The sequence below is a fragment of the Osmerus mordax genome, chromosome 17, assembly GCF_038355195.1.
Source record: "Osmerus mordax isolate fOsmMor3 chromosome 17, fOsmMor3.pri, whole genome shotgun sequence".
Classification (NCBI taxonomy): domain Eukaryota; kingdom Metazoa; phylum Chordata; class Actinopteri; order Osmeriformes; family Osmeridae; genus Osmerus; species Osmerus mordax.
In genome coordinates this window covers 11,962,972-11,980,101 of record NC_090066.1, presented here as the reverse complement: position 1 = coordinate 11,980,101, position 17,130 = coordinate 11,962,972, and the positions used below count along the sequence as shown (strand labels likewise).

The following is a 17,130-nucleotide window of genomic DNA, read 5'->3' as shown; positions in this document are numbered from 1 at the left end:
CACTAACCAACAAGAGCAGCAAGACTCATTGTAATCCTTGAGGAAACTAACATGGGGTCCAGCAAACCATTCCTAAGTACTGTTGTACTCCTGGAACAAGTGCGTCTTGAGCCTTTTCTTCAAGGTGGGGAGACAGTCAGTGTCTCTCTGATGGAGGTGGGGAGTTGGTTCCACCACTGGAGGGCCAGACAGGAGAAGAGCTTGTGTTGGGACCGGGCGCTCTTGAGCGGTGGGACCACCAGGCGATTGTCTGAAGAAGACCGTAGGTGGCGGGTGGGGGTTTAAGGCTGCAGAAGAGACTTGATGTACTCGGGTGCAGTCCCGTTCACTGCTCGGAAGGTCAGTACCAGGGTCTTGAATCTGATGCGGGCCGTGATGGGTAGCCAGTGGAGGGAGATGAGGAGCGGGGTAACATGGGAGTGTCTGGGTAGATTATAGACCAGGCGGGCCGTTGCGTTCTGAATCCTATGGAGAGGGCGGGTTGCGTATGCTGGGAGACCGGCGAGCAGCGAGTTGGGGACTTTTCCAGGCAGGGCTCTAGACTGCGACCAATTGGTGTGACCAAGCCGTACTATTTTGCGTTGTTACTGGCAATGATCGCTTCCAGTAAACTTGGTATATTAGCCATTTTTCCCAAAATAAATTTCAAGCTTATATACGTTTTTGGGGGCAGCTGAGATACTGCCGGTGACAACATTGTTAGAATCAGCTTGATTCAAAGGGGGTTCTTTATTAGTGAATGAATGCAATATGAGTAAATGCTTAAAAATATCACTAGGAGGGAAAAAGTTAAGGGACGTTTAAGTCATATAGACTAGGAAAAATTTTACACAGGATTGCCCAATTTCTTCGTTTTGATGCAACTGTTTCAACTCTGTGAGGCTGCCATTAAGCCTATCACCATTCCCTCTTGCACTAAGGGAAAGTAGAAGAGAACCGTTTCAATTTACACTTCACTCTTAGAATTGTAAGTGTAAATGAGCAGCAACAAATGTATGCTTTTTAATCCATGCAATCTTCATAAATAATAATTACGCATATTAATTTAAAATATACAGAAATATCAGTTGTAAAATTTAAGTACACCCATGAAAATTCTCCAAATGTTTGGATGTTTGATATTAGTTAAAATAATAGGTTTGGAGGTGAAGGGGGGGTTGGACAAGCCTGGCTTTCTGTCCAATCTGTCTCTTCCCCTTTTCTCTTTTTCCTGCAGTTCTGTTTTCTCTCCCTTTCAAGCTCTCTCACATAAATATTTATAAACGAGATTCTTCTCCAGTTCATTCTCTTCATCTCTTTCTGTATCTCGCTGCCTCTCGCCCTCCACCATCTCCTTCTAAACAGACACACACACTCACGTAGCCAGCTCATTCCGAGGATGAATTTATCTCCCGCTGCTCTGTGGGTGCATAGTAGCTTTACAAAGAGATCAGGCTCAGTTTTAGGCCTGCATGAACCTCTCTGCAGTTCACTCCACCAGGTGAACACATTCAAACTATTTTTCCTCCCTGTCTTTCTTTGTATTCACTATAACTCTATATAGTATACTGTGTCCTGATTAAAAAAATAAACATTTATCTGTTCTGTTTTGTTTCCTTCCCTGGAACTCTTTCACTCTCTTTCTTTGTCATTGTTTGGAAGTACAGGGATCCCCCTCTCCACTCCTCTCCTACCCTTGTCCTCTACTTGCTTCTTTTTTCTTACTGGCATTGTGGCAGCTCCCTCTGTTTCTACTCCCAGCCCTCATTTTTAGCAGAAAGGTGGTTCCGGGGCTCCTGGCAGAAAGATTTCTTAGTAGTGGTGAAGACTGCAGGAGAGGAGGAGAGGAAAGGGGAGAGGATATTGGAAGAGAGGAGAAAAAAGGAGAAGAGGCAAAAGGAGAGGAAATGAGAGGAGGCAAAAAGAGAGGAGCAATGGATGACAGGAAAGTTAGTGTGCCGTTTATTTATGTTGGAACATATACAGTTCAAAAGGCCTTGAAAGCTGATCAAAGAGGCCATCAGTTGGACTGAAGGGGATTTGGCAGTCTCTATACCTTAAATTATATAGCAATTAGTCCTAGTTATTCCATTCTTCCTTTCCTCTCCAAACTTCTCTCCACCCATCTTCAAACTTTCCTGTCATCCATTGCCCCTCTCTTTTTGCCTCCTCTCATTTCCTCTCCTTTTGTCTCACAAACAGGCTCGTGAGACTGCTCACCAAAAGAACGAAGGGGAAGTAGCCTCAACCTCAACTTTCCTAGATTTTTAGCTATGGTACTAATGCTGAGGGATCGCTGATATTGCTGTCTGTCTTACAAGAACGTATCTATGCGTGGTTGCTAACGTGTGAAGACGTTGTGACGTTAGGCTAGCACTGACTTCCCTTTGTGCATACAAGGCACTTTTTGCCACAAAAACTGTATATTTTATATAAAAATGCATACTTATTATTTATAAAGATTACATAGATTTAAAAGCATATTTTTTTTGCTGCTCATTTACAACTCAAAATACGAGTGAAGTGTAGAATGAAATAGATGTCTTCTCATTTCCCCTGCAAGAGGCAGCCTCATAGTTGAATCAAAACGAATAAATTTGGCAGACCGGTGTTAAAATTGACCTAATCTCTATGACTTGAACGTCCTTTTTCCCTTCTCGTGATATTTTCAGGCATTTAGACTAGGCCTACTCATTGCATTCATTCATTAATAAAGAACCCCCTTCGGAGATTATTATACGACGTTACCGGCAGTATAAAATGGAATCGCGATTCAAACAGTAGCCTACCATCTGCTAACTGAAAATATGCCGCCAAAAACGTAAATAAGATTGACATTTATTTAGTGGAAAATCGCTCATTCATAAAAAGCTCACTGGTAGCGATCATTGTCAGTAACAACGTAAAATGTGATATAGCCCTGTGTGGAGAAGCTTCCCCGGTAAATTGTAATACTACAGTACAGTACTAGACTACTGCTGTGTTCATCTTGGTAGCGATTGTGTTGGTTGAATTGGATTTAACGTTCCGTTGTACGGTTCAGGATGAAATTCATTATTTTCATGAACAGATTGACAAATTTGTGGCAATGAAGTTCAGGTTAGTAGTCAGATAGACTTTTGATTTAAGTAAGGGGAGTGCCGAACATGTTCTGTCACCGTTTGACTTCCTAAACCCTTGTGCTGCCTTCGGGTCACATGACCCAAAGGTTCATAACGAACCATTGTTGTGTTTACCCAATTTTACCCAATACAAAAACAAATAAAAATAATTTTCTTTTAACCATTGCAATGTGGGGGGTCTGAGACAGCCCGACAGTTAAAAGAAAATGCTTCACTTTGTTTTTGTAGGAGGTAAATTTGTCGCAATACGACGGTGGGTCACAATGACTGATGGGTCAGAATGACCCCAAGATAACACAAGGGTAAACAGCTGTGTAGATGTTTTTGTAGGGTCTCACGTAGGCTACAGCGTTGCAGGGAGCTACACTGGTTTGAAACCACAGGTAATGATAATTTCACCAACAAATCGTTTACTTGTAATGTCATAATAAATCCTACAACGAAAATGTATTTGTGAGGAATGTTTATTTTAACGATTGAAAACATATGCATCATAGACCACTGTAGTTTGTGTTGCCTGGGCAACAGAGGCTAATGCCATGATGCTAATACTTCAGTGAAATAGTAGACTACTGTTTCCCGAAAATAGATGTACTTCCTTAATAATATCAGCTTATATTGTACTTTACACATCACAATTGTGTGTCATATCACAAAGTAAAATGAGTAAATAGTTATCACCCTGGCCTCTTTGCTTGTGGCGTTTCTGCAGCTGCCTTGCAGTAAAGCAGTTAGCCTAGCTATCTCCCAGAAGTTAACGAGCTGCTAAACTAATGTTCTGCTAGAGGTAGTCACGCGAGTTTTCGTGACGTTAGTCACTGTGGCTAGAAAGATGACCCTTTGCAGGTGTGCCATGGTGTTTTGCTGAACCATCTAGGTTATTTTGGCAAATGTATTTAAAGCTTTGAGAATTTCCTCTTTTTTCTCGAGACATGAGCCAAAGCAATCGAGAAGGAACTTTTCATTTTGGGGGCACTGACTATTTATATGAGAAAATGATTTGGTTTTGAAGCATGAGTTAACTGTTTTGGGTGAGATATAGGCCGTAAGGTGAACCCTGTTATCGTTTCAACCCACTCCACAGTCTGGCATCTACACAATCTTTAGCTCATAAAAAAGAACGAGTCCTGCTAAGCTACCAAAAAAAAGTTTGTTGCTGAAATTCCAGTCGATTGTCGATGCGTCTATGTTTTATGCAGAACTATTTTCTTCAGAGCGTAATAGGATTTTGGTGGTGCGGTTCGACACGTGATCCTTCTACACCAATAAGGTAGCTGCTTTTTGTCAACATGGATGGATATGGTTGTCAAATAGAGGATGGGACCTTGCACGTTAGTGTTTCCTATGTTTATTTTGCCGTGGCGGCACGACTACATTTCTGCCGCCATGGTATCAGAAATAGGGCTGTACAAAATGTTAGGACGTCTATGTGATTGTTAGAGTGCATGTCGGAGAATAGGATACGCGCTTCACACCGCAGTTGAGATTGTGCGTCTTTGAGAAGTCGTATAGCTAACTTGTCAGTTAATTTAAGCCTGTTATTGTATTAGTCTATATTCTTGCTAATTTAAATTAAGTTAACTGGTGATCTGTATTATTCCCCTGCTAGCTAAATTGCACATGTCTGTTGATTCGATAGCGATTGCTGCCTTTGCTTACATTTGTATTTTCGGTGCATTACTATGCAGAAGTAGTTTTAATTAATAAATAGTGGGTTTATTGTTATTAATTGCTACAGAATGCTTAGCCTATCAAGCTCAAATGAAGCAGACAGTGTACATGCTTTCGAGTACCTTAATCGATAGGCTACTGACCAACGTCAATTATTAATACGTCAATTAACAATTGGCAGCATTTATGCCATTTAGAACATACTTTATGAGTGGAAGGTCTCTAAGTAGCCTAACCTTATTGCTTTAGGGGAAATAGTACGAAAATATGTGAAATATTACATTAGTTATTAAACTAGGCTATTACATTAACCTGGGGGGGGGGGAGACAGACTTATGTCATTGTTGTTCATTCATTCATTCTTCCACAAATGAAAACACTGATCAACCATAAAAACAATCGTAATGAAAAATATGAAATATGATATATAAAACTGCACAAAACAGAATAAGGAATAACAGATTAAGGACACTCAGTCCTCACTGTCAGTGTCAGGACAGTTATCTCCCAGTTCCTCAGTTTCTTTTGTGTTGGCACAATTACAGCAACGACATAAGTCTGTACAACACAGTCCTGCAGAAAAACATGAACATCTGCCTGTCTCACATGCACTTTTGCAGCCGCAGTGTATCACATGCAAAACACTGTCAGGGGCCGAATTTCTGTTACGTGCAAGGTCCCATCCACTATTTGCCAAACATATCCATCCATGTTGACAAAAAGCAGCTACCTTATTGGTGTAGAACGATCACGTGTCGAACCGTGCCACCAAAATCCTATTGCGCTCTGAAGAAACTAGTTCTGCATAAAACATAGACGCAACGATAATCGACTGGAATTTCTGCGATGAACTTTTTTTTGGTAGCTTAGCACAAATCGTTCTTTTTTATGAGCTAAAGATTGTGTAGATGCTAGACTGTGGAGCGGGAATCGTTAGCTAAAAGACGTTTCGTGGTTCACCTTGCAGCCTAATATGACCTTTTGAAGGTGATCTATGTATTTGTGCCGAACCATATTGGCTATTTTGTCAAATGCACTTAGAGCTTTGAGAATGTAATTTCTGTTTCAAGAATTGAGCCAAAGCAATGGAGAAAAACTCTAACAAGTTCTGCCTATTAGCAAGCTATTTTTTACTAATGTTTTGTTAGCGATTGAATGGTAATGCAAGCTAGCTAAAACAATGTTAGTTAGCTAGGCTAAACTGGTTTTCATAGCAACAGAAATCAACAAATCATATCAGTCGAACTTTATTCAGAAAGGGGGGGATGGCTCGTGTAGGGTACAGTAAAAGTGAAATGGATCGCGTCTTTCTGCCTTGAAGCTGCGTGCGCATCATCATCAAGACCCCATCTATATGTAAAGATAACATCCAAGCTAACAATTTCGCCAAATCTGACTGCAGCTTTGTATGCCATATGTACTGTGTTGTGGTTGTTTGAGTTAAACAACTTTCTAAATGAATTACATGTCTGTTAAATGTCAAATCCAACTATAAATGTATAAAAGAGAATTTCAATCAAATCTAAATTATTTTTAAACTTAGAGGTTTACATTTACATTTAGTGATTTAGCAGACGCTCTTAACCAGAGCGACTTACAGTAAGTACAGGAACATTCTCCCCGAGGCAAGTAGGGTGAAGTGCCTTGCCCAAGGACACAACGTCATTTGGCACAGCCAAGAATCGAACCAGCATGCACCAACTCGGAGCACTGAGTTTCAACATCCATTTACACATTTTGTCTCTATTTTTTACTCTACTCTTAAGGCATGACTATGTTTAATTTAATGTCTGCACCTCTCTGTCACCAACTGTCTCTGGAGTGGGGGTTTCACAGGGTGTCTGCTGGTATAAACACATTAAATTTAAGAGTTTTTAAGACCTTTTAATACCACTTCCAAATGAAATTAAAGACCAAACTTATGATGGAAATACAGTTCAAAAGTGGAAATATACAGTAATCTTTCCAAGTAAACACTGATGTCTGTTCAATATGAACAGTATGGTAAAATGACAATAATCGGTTGAGTTTAAGAACACTGACTTAATGTGTGTAATGCGAAAGGATAACACAAAAATGTAATTGCTGTCCTAAATTATATGTATTATTACACTACGGTGGAAATGGTGGAGCAGAAACTAGCAATTCCATGAATCCCATAGAAACAAAGGCAAATGTGTAAGATGTACTGATGTGGAGCACAAATCATCCTAGAAGCAGTAATTCTATTGAGTGTTCTTTATTCAGATGAATAATCATTGGATTCAGGTCAAAAGTATATCACTTGAACTGGTTTCATCACTTAAGACACTCAAAGTCAGCAGCTTGGCATGCTGGGACATGGAAAGGATTGATATTGTTACTTTCATCAAGGTAGAAAATGTTGGTTTGTCCTTTTTCATCAATGTCCTCAAAAAAGCAATCTGCAGAGCCAGTAGACACAGTAGTCTGTGGGGTGACTGTCTGTCTCTGGAGCGCGTTCAGTCAGGGCAGGCAGGCAGGGCAGGCCAGCTGGATGAAGCGGTCATGGGGTCAGGGCTGAAGAGAAGCTGTCCAGCTAGAGAGGGGGAAGTCCAGCAAGGGGTCTGTGTTGCGGGTGACTGTCTGTCTCTGGAGGGCTGGCTGGCAGGCAGGGGCAGGCAGGGCCTGCAGGCCGGCAGGGCAGGCCAGTTGGATGAAGCTGTCTTGTGGTCAGAGCTGAAGAGAAGCTGTCCAGCTAAAGAGGGGTAGTCCAGCAAGGAGTCTGTGTTGCTCTCAGCATCCTCTGTTGCACTCTGTTGAGCAGGCCTATGCATTACCCTCCAGACCTGTCAAAGTGAAGAAAGGGTCCATGGCCTCCAACACGGCTATCAGGCGACTCCAGTTGAAAACAACAATGGCCGCCAAAATTTTTTTTATATTCGTAATGGCGAGCTGCGATTGGAAGCAAAATGAAACAGGAGCTAAAAAGCGAGGGTGGGGGCTTGGTCAGCACACAATTTTCAGAAAGCATGTGTGTGTGTGTCGCCATACTCGCACGTGTGTCAAGTAGGGTGACCACCTGTCCCGCTTTGCGCTGTATCGCACAGCATTTTCGATATGCAACGTGCGGGGCAAGGGGTGATAATGCTGTGCGACACAACGCAAAGCGCGACAGGTGGTCACCCTAGTGTCAAGGGGCAGGATGAGTCTGAGAATTTGGAGCACGTGCGCTATGGAGCAATTAAATTGAATTCAATCATATATTGACATATCAAGGTGAAATTGCGTATGGTACTTCAGAATGATGTCATCTTGAAGGCACCAAGGTTTGAAAAACCATCAATCAAAATTATATTTGATTTATTAACACAAAGATATTGTGGCACTGTGGACATTTACCTAAATACACTTTTTTCAGCCATTTTGTATTGCATTCCTTATTCAATTTGACCCTATAGAAATACATGTGTTCTACAAATCTGTAACACTTTTCAAGTCGATTGGATCTATGGTTCATGAGGAGAAGGGTTTTGAAGGTTGTACCAAATTTGGACAGTACAGCAAAATCTATCATGGCGGACCTTATGGGTTCTTGAGGCTTTGGGTTCCAATGACAAAAAAGGCATGTATACCAATTTTCAGGCATTTTGGAATAATGGGGCGCTGGGGAAATCACATAGACTTTGGGCGTGGCTTACAGCGCCACCTATGGGCGTACATGGGCCATTAGCGTTCTGGGAGTAGTGAGTGACCTGTTGTATCATTGGGCCAAATTTGAAAAAATCGGGTCAAGGACTTTTTGAGCTATTGGGACATTTAGCGGAGAAATATAATAATAAGAATACTAACAAAAACAATAGGTTTCCTCCTACCGGAGGAACCCTAAATATGAGAGAGAACAATGGTTGTGCTCGCCGAAGGCTTGAAATGTTTGGTCGGTGGTGTGCCGCAAGATTTTTCCAATGTAAAAAATGTGCCGTGGCTCAAAAAAGGTTGAAAAACACTGCACTAACACACACTTCTCCATTTAACCACACGCTCTACATTCACTCATCTACTTCCTTTTAGCCATACGGAATGAAATACATTGCGCATTTAATATCCATTCATTCACAAAATACTGCATCACATATTCGTAAACCGTATGACCATCTACGGTTTGTGTGTGGCTGTTCTTTGCAATATGGAAGAGTAGGCAATACCCATGTTTGTGTGTGTCCTTTCACTGCCATTTCTTTGTATTGTTGTGTTTGTGTTATTGTGTGTGTGATGTTTTCTGTGTGTTTATGTGTGTATGGAGGAGCACAAATAGAAAACAGACTGCTGTGTGCGCACCTCACTGTTTAAACATGGATGTCATTGTGTTCCTGGGTCATAGTCAGTTCAGAAGAAAGCAACTTCAGTTATTTAAGCTCTTTTGCCCTCTCTTTCTTTCTTTCGTTCTTTCTTTCTTTCTCCTTCTCCCTACACATCCTCTCTACTCTCCACTTGCTCCCTTTCTCCTCTCCTTCTATGTTCCACATCTCTCTCTACTTCCACCATATGTGCTCTCTTTCTCTCTCACTCTCTCTAGGTCCAGTGTCTAGGGTTTATGTCTTTATTTAGCTCCTATTCCTCGCTCCTTTGCTCTTGAATAATAGATGACTGACGCCTATAATGCTATTGCCGTGTTGGCACTTTCTGTGTTTGTGTGTGTGTCATTCTCAATAGTCATTCTCACTAGGAGGCAGGGTGGTGAATATCTGCCTGCCTTGCATCCCTGTCAGGTGTTTTACAGTACCAACATCCCCAACAGACCCTTAAGCCCCCCCCCAACACCCACCCCCACCCTGTTAGCTCTGTAACAGTATGGACATTAAAGTTTCATGAGTGCTGTCTTTTCCCACACTGTTCTCTCACACTCTATCCCCATCTCTGTCTACCACTTTCTCTTTCTTTTTTTTTTCCTTCCATCCCTCTCCTCACTCTTCTATCTCTTTCTTACTGTTGCTGCGTCTTTATATAGAAAAGGGCATTGCTCTAGGATATTACGTAACAAGATCTCAACATTAGAAGCAGAACAGAATTTGAAACAAACATACTATATTTGATCAAACCAGTTCCCATCTGTAGGTTTCCATCTCCACACAGTAGGTTTGTGCACCTTCAGAATGTGCCTCCTGCTTGTTTCTAAAAGTCTTCACTTTAAAACAGTTTCTGTTAACTTTGCAAAAAATATTTTGCAATGTGCAGATTCACTGTGGATCTTAACCCTTGTGCTGCCTTTGGGTCACAATGACTCAAAGGTTCACAACGACCTATTGTTGTGCTGCGACAACTTTACCCAATACAAAACAAATAAAAAGCATTTTCTTTTAACCTTCGCGCTGTGGGGGGTGTGACACAGCCCGACGGTTAAAAGAAAATGCTTCATTTTATTTTTGTATGAGGTAAAGTTGTCGCAACACGTTGGGGGGTCACAATGACTGAAGAGTCACAATGACCCGAAGATAATACAAGGGTTAACAAAGAGTACACATTGGAGAGAAAATAAAATAGTCTGATGTTGTTCTTTCTTTCTCTTTCAGACTATTTTCTTTCTTTCTCCTTGTCTTTCTCCCTTCGAAGTGTATCGTTTCCTCCCTGTTTCTTGGTCAGTCTATGCAGTACCGCTCATTCACTGTTCTGATGGTCTATCCCTGTGTCTGTTCCAGCACTCTAATCCCGATCCAAGATGGCGCCGATGATGGCTGCCTCGGTTGCTAGGTGCGCTCTGTTTTGTCTTGTTTTGTCTGTTAATTCAGTGTTCTGCCAAGATTTCCGGGGTTCTCTAACAAGAGAAGTACTTCTAAACATCAGGACTACAACTCCTGTGGATTTGTTTCCCACTTTTCTGCTTCCAGCGGCAGATTTAGTGGGAATTCTAGCCAGTGCCGCGCTAGGCTTTGCTAATGCATTGAAACGCCTTAGAAGGGGAAAGTGAGCGGGAGCGTTAGATCGGCTTCGCAGATGTGGAATCCGAACAGTGCTTCCAAGTTTTTTCCTCTCCAACGTACGTTCACTGTGCAATAAAATGGACGAACTTCAGCTACTGATGGTGAAAAACAGAGACTTTCTTTCATCTTCGGTTTTGTGCTTCACGGAGACATGGCTGTGCGATTTGATCCCGGACAGTGCATTACATCTGGCAGGCTCGTGAGACCTGACCGGGACATTGCACTCTCCGGCAAAACCAAAGGCGGTGGTATTTGTTTCTACATCAACAGTGGCTGGTGTGTAGATGTGACATTGATTCTGCAACATTGTTCTTCGGATCTGGAATCATTTTTTATAAACTGTAAACCTTTTTACTCGCCACGAGAATTTGCGTCACTCATTTTGGTCGGTGTTTACATGGCACCGGGTCCACAGGTTAAAGAGGCCCAACGCATGCTCGCCGAACAGATTCTGAGTGTGGAGCGAGCAAACCCGGATTCCCTTGTTATCGTACTCGACGACTTTAACAAAGGTAATCTCAGCCACGAACTCCCTAAATGCAGACAATTCATCAAATGCCCAACCAGAGAAGAGAACACTCTGGATCACTGCTACACTACAGTCAGTAGAGCCTACCATGCCGTCCCTCGTGCAGCACTGGGTCACTCTAACCATACCATGGTCCATCTGATTCCTGCATACAGGCAGAAATTAAAGCTCTGTAAACCTGTTGTGAGGACATCAAAACAGTGGACGAGTGAGGCTATGGAGGATCTGCGGGCGTGCTTGGACTGTACTGACTGGGATATGTTCACGACTGCTACCAATAGTCTGGATGAACTCACAGAGGCTGTGACATCATACATCAGCTTCTGTGAGGACTGCTGTATTCCAACACGCACCAGGGTGAACTTCAATAACGACAAGCCCTGGTTCTCAGCAGAGCTCAGAAGGTTGAGGTCAGAGAAGGAGGAAGCATTTCGGAGTGGGGATAGAGACAGATTCAAGGAGTCGAAGAACAGGTTTAGCAAGGCGGTGAGAGAGGCTAAACGACTGTACTCAGAGAGACTGAAGCATCAGTTCTCTGCTAACGACTCTGCTTCTGTCTGGAGAGGGCTCAGGCAGATCACCAACTACAAGCCCAGAGCCCCCCACTCCACTAACGACTCCCGCCTGGCCAACGACCTGAATGAGTTCTACTGTAGATTTGAAAGACAATTGGACTGTCCTGATCTACCCCTTCCCACCCACGGGGCCTCCTCCCTCACCCCCTCTACAGTGACAACTCTCTCCATTCAGGAGGGTGAAGTTAACAGACTTTTCAAGAGGCAGAACCCCCGCAAAGCAGCTGGGCCGGACTCTGTCTCTCCTGCCACCCTCAAGCACTGCGCTGACCAGCTGTCTCCGGTGTTCACCTACATCTTTAACACCTCTCTGGAGACATGCCATGTGCCAGCCTGTCTCAAGTCCTCCACCATCATCCCTGTGCCCAAAAAGCCAAGGCCAACAGGACTCAATGACTACAGACCCGTCGCCCTGACCTCTGTGGTAATGAAGTCTTTTGAGTGCCTTGTGCTGGCACACCTCAAAGCCATCACAGACCCTTTCCTGGACCCACTGCAGTTTGCCTACAGAGCCAACAGATCTGTGGATGACGCCGTTAACATGGCCCTCCACTTCACCCTACAGCACCTGGACTCCCCAGCATCCTATGCCAGGATCCTGTTTGTGGACTTCAGCTCTGCCTTCAACACCATCATCCCTGCCATGCTTCAGGACAAGCTCTCCCAGCTGAACGTGCCCGTCTCCACCTGCAGGTGGATCACAGACTTCCTGTCTGACAGGAAGCAGTGCGTTAAGCTGGGAACACAAGTCTCTGACTCCCGGTCCATCAGCACCGGATCTCCTCAGGGCTGCGTCCTTTCCCCTCTGCTCTTCTCCCTGTACACCAACAGCTGCACCTCCAGTCATCCGTCTGTCAAACTTCTGAAGTTTGCGGACGACACCACCCTCATTGGGCTCATCGCTGACGGGGATGAGTCTGACTATAGGTGGGAAGCTGACAACCTGGTGACCTGGTGTAGCCAGAACAACTTGGAGCTCAATGCTCTTAAGACAGTGGAGATGGTTGTGGACTTCAGGAAGAATACAGCCCATCTCACCCCCATCACCCTGTGCGACTCCCCAGTCAACACTGTGGAGTCCTTCCGCTTCCTGGGCACCATCCTCTCCCAGGACCTCAAGTGGGAACTGAACATCAGCTCCCTCACCAAAAAAGCACAACAGAGGATGTACTTCCTACGGCAGCTGAAGAAATTCAACCTACCAAAGACAATGATGGTGCACTTCTACACAGCCATCATTGAGTCCATCCTCACCTCTTCCATCACCGTCTGGTACGCTGCTGCCACTGCCAAGGACAAGAGCAGACTGCAGCGTATCATCCGCACTGCTGAGAAGGTGATCGGCTGCAATCTGTCTACCCTCGAGGACCTGCACACCTCGAGGACCCTGAGGCGTGCGAGGAAGATTGTGGCCGACCCCTCCCACCCTGGTCACTCCCTGTTCCAGCTACTCCCCTTTGGCAGAAGGCTGCGGTCCATCAGGACCAAAACCTCACGCCATAAGAACAGTTTATTTCCATCTGCTACTGGCCTCTTCAACAAGGCCAAGGACTCCCATTGACATTCATTCACTTATTTAACTATTATAAGTCCATCTAATGGCAATTCAGTATGCATAAGCCACTTTATCTCAGTATCGGATTGCACTATGTTGACCATTCACGCTGCTCATTATTCTTATTTTTATATATATTTTATTTCATATTTAAATTGTTGTATTCTTAGATTGTTTAGTTCTTAGAAATAGTTAAACTTTTGTACCTTTACTTAATTTAAGATCTGTATATGTTTAGTGTTTTGCACCTCCCTGCCACAGTAAATTCCGTGTTTGTATAACATACATGGCGAATAAACCGAATTCTGATTCTAACTTGTCCTCGATGTGGCTTGAAAACATGGCCCCTGCCTTCAGACACGTGAGCTAGTGCGATACGAGAAGCATGTCATTATGCTGTTAGTTGATATGCTGCATACATGTGATAAGCCTGGATATGGAAGCGGAAAGCGGAGAAGAAGAGAAACAGTAGAGACCACCTACAAAGCAGGAGACAATGCTGTATTTCTGACTTTGTGATAGAGAGTAGTGAGTTTGTGTGGCTTTGTTTAAATCCCCACAAGGATATCAAAAAACATAAAAACCAAAACACTTTAGTGGGCACATTTTCTTTTTCCCCACAACTTCAAGTTGTCTTCTCAACTGCAAAATGCCGTTCACACACACACACAAAGGTCTGTAATCCCCCTCAACATGCCACAAATTTGGAAATAACTGGTATTTTCCTCCTCAAAGAGTAGGGACCACCCATTGGAACTCTGGAACAATGGTAGCATGAGTGCCGGAAGCTTCCCTTGGAGCACTAAACACACACACAGTTGACTTGCAGTTTTGTAAGGATGAGAAGGATTTTTGGTTGATAGTGAGGTCCAATGGAGAAAGCTCAATCCTGTGTATTTGGTCAAGCACAGGCCCCCCCCTACACTGCAGATCAGTGGACCCCAGCACAGACACGCACACACACACACACACCGGAAGGGACTAGGCAAGGGATAATGGGGATGAAGACAGATGGAGAAAGAGACTGAGTCAGTTTCTATTGGGAATAATGAATATTGCTGAAAACTATGACATGCTTCAACACTGCGTGAGACGGATGCGTGTTGGCATGTGTGCGCAGTGGATTGCTTGTGTGCAATGTTTTTGTTTGCGTGTATGTATGCATGCCTTTTCTTTATTTGATTGATTCTTTTGAACACAGAAAACAGAGGACCTTCGGCTTTGTGTGGGTGACTTTCAGGAAAATTAAAACAATTTGTTGCTTGAAAGCAGGTTTTGAAATCAAAGACAAAAGCAGGAAAGAAAGATGGGTGCGTCGAACAGCAGACAACACACAGACGGACGAGCATTTGGAATAGCCCCCCTCTCTTTATTTCTCCCCTACCTTCTACCTCTTTCCTTATCCCTTCACAAAAGCAGCGTATCCGCATCTCTCTTTACGATGCAGTGATTGATTTTGTCTATCGGCTGCCTGCTTTGGCGGATGTAAGAACGACGGAGAGGGACACTGCGTTGTGGAACGGTGATTTGAACCGTAATGCATTGATCTGGGGAACCAGCATCCATAAAAGAATAGACAGCCACAAGCTAGTATGACTAAAACACGATAGAATCAGCCGCGCTTCACATTTTTATGAGGTTACAGGCCATTTCTCTGTGAGGAAACTCCAAAAATTCATCCATGAAATTGAAATGTAATTCCCCTAAGTGAAAAGCGGGTGTTTTGGGGGGCTAGGGGGTGTGTACAGCTGGCTGAGTTACAATTGCACATCAAACTTCGCGAGCAGAAAACACAGACGCTGCAAAATGTTTGAGGTGGCTGTGGATGGTCTTTATTTGTCGCACAAATTATGCTTGCTTGTCACTCCTACACACCTTTTTCTCTCGCTACCTGTCTCTCCATCCATATCCTTTTCTCTCTCCCTCTTTTTCCGTCTCTCTCTTCTTTTCTCTTACGCTACACTACACCACACCACACCAAGAGGGGCTCCATGCCCCGGACCAGGTATTCTCAATCATTGCAGCTCTTTATGGTCACCTCCGTCTGCCAGTTTAATTCAAATCACTGTCTGCTTGTTATTCCTCATTTCACACCCCAATAAATTGGGCTTCCCAACACCCCCCCCCCCACACACACACACACACACACACCAACACTCTTCCTGCCCCTCCACCCTTCTTGCCACTCTGTTCAGTGTGACTGGTCGTGATTGGCTGTTATGACAGAGCCGTCTCTGGGCTGTCAACTTCTTCTAAAGCTGAGTTTAATTACTCCTTTTTAGCAGTGTGACACACTCACACACTCAAGCACAGTCCCCAAAACACACCGATAGATATATTTAAATATGCACACATTCGCACACATGCTCACACACACAGGTCCACTGCAGTAATTGTCAAAAAAGGAACAGTGATTGAACTTTTCGTTGAGCAGTCCGGCTGACAAACAGGGATGCACAGACAAAGCACAATCCCCCTCTCCCACCCCCCTCCAGTTGTTTGTCGGCATTCTCACTCTATGGTCCTCATGAATGCTATGAAAACGTTCGGGAATATGTAGATTTTGGGAAAGCCGGCCATAAGTGTTTGACAGGTGCTGATCGATGGACTGTACCCAACTGTGCCCATCTCTGAATAACCAATTAAACCCATTGAGATGGAAGGAGAGATAGACATAGAGTGAGGAGGTATTAGGTTATACAAAACACAGAAACATGTCCTATGATGAAACGTTGGGGTATGGTACTGGTTTGTGTTCTCAGTAATGGATTTGTGAGTTTGTCTGGGTTTAAACTATAAAGTATATAAACAATTGTTGCTGCACTTCCTTGACAGATGCACAACAATTTGACTTTATGAAAAAACACATTAATGGGAGAGTAAAAACAGTGAGAGAGGTGGAGTATAGCTGTGCAGATGGACAGATGCATGCAGGGATGAATAGAAAAAGACAAAAGACATCAGGCTTCTCATTTGAAACAACACCGTTTGTTGCATCGGCCCTTCTCCCATCCTTCGTTTTCTCTCACATTCTCTCTCTCTCTGTCTCTCTCTGCCCAGGCACCCTGCCCTACGATATAAAAATTGTGATTGCGGGGAACCACGAGTTGACCTTTGACCAGGAGTTCATGGCCGACCTCATCAAGCAGGACTTCTACTACTTCCCTTCTGCCTCCAAGCTCAAGCCGGAGAACTATGAGAATGTCCAGTCGCTGCTCACCAACTGCATCTACCTGCAGGATTCCGAGGTCACCGTTCGGGGTTTCCGTATCTACGGCTCTCCCTGGTGAGTGCATCTGGTACTGCAGCCCGAGAGCTCACCTCTTGCTCCATTGCATGCCTTTCTTTATTGCTCTATTTTATCACTCCATTTCTCCTCTTTCTTCCCCATTGAAACCAAGGCTGTTTGTATGAATCCGTAGCATGAGTGTATGTGTGTGTGTCTGAGAGTGTGAACTCTACTCCACTTCAAAGTGGTCTACTGATGTTTTGGCTGAGGGGTCCTGGGGTGATCAGTGGGTGTAGATATGGAGTGGTGTGTGTGTGGCCCCCTGTGTAGAGTAATTGGTTTGCTGTGACATTGGATCCCCTGAGTGATTGTCTGGGCTGCTATGGAGCAATGAAGAGATGTGCCTTGTATGCTGGTATAGGACAATAAAGAAGGACAGGAGGGACAAGAAAGAGGGAGAGACAGGGAGGGAAGGACATGGAGGTAGAGAGAGGAACAGTGAGAGAGGAGGGAGAGTCAAAGGGAGAGGGTATG

The 17,130-nt window shown here is 43.9% G+C and overlaps 1 protein-coding gene across 1 annotated transcript in view; it reads left to right on the top strand.

The window, feature by feature from the left end:
- The window catches only part of mpped1 (metallophosphoesterase domain containing 1), a 45,517-nt gene that overhangs the window by 6,108 nt on the left and 22,279 nt on the right, over nt 1-17,130 (top strand). Inside the window, exon 3 of the mRNA XM_067254649.1 lies at nt 16,428-16,653. Within this exon, the coding sequence (XP_067110750.1) occupies nt 16,428-16,653 (226 nt within the window). The remainder of the gene's footprint in view (nt 1-16,427; nt 16,654-17,130) is intronic.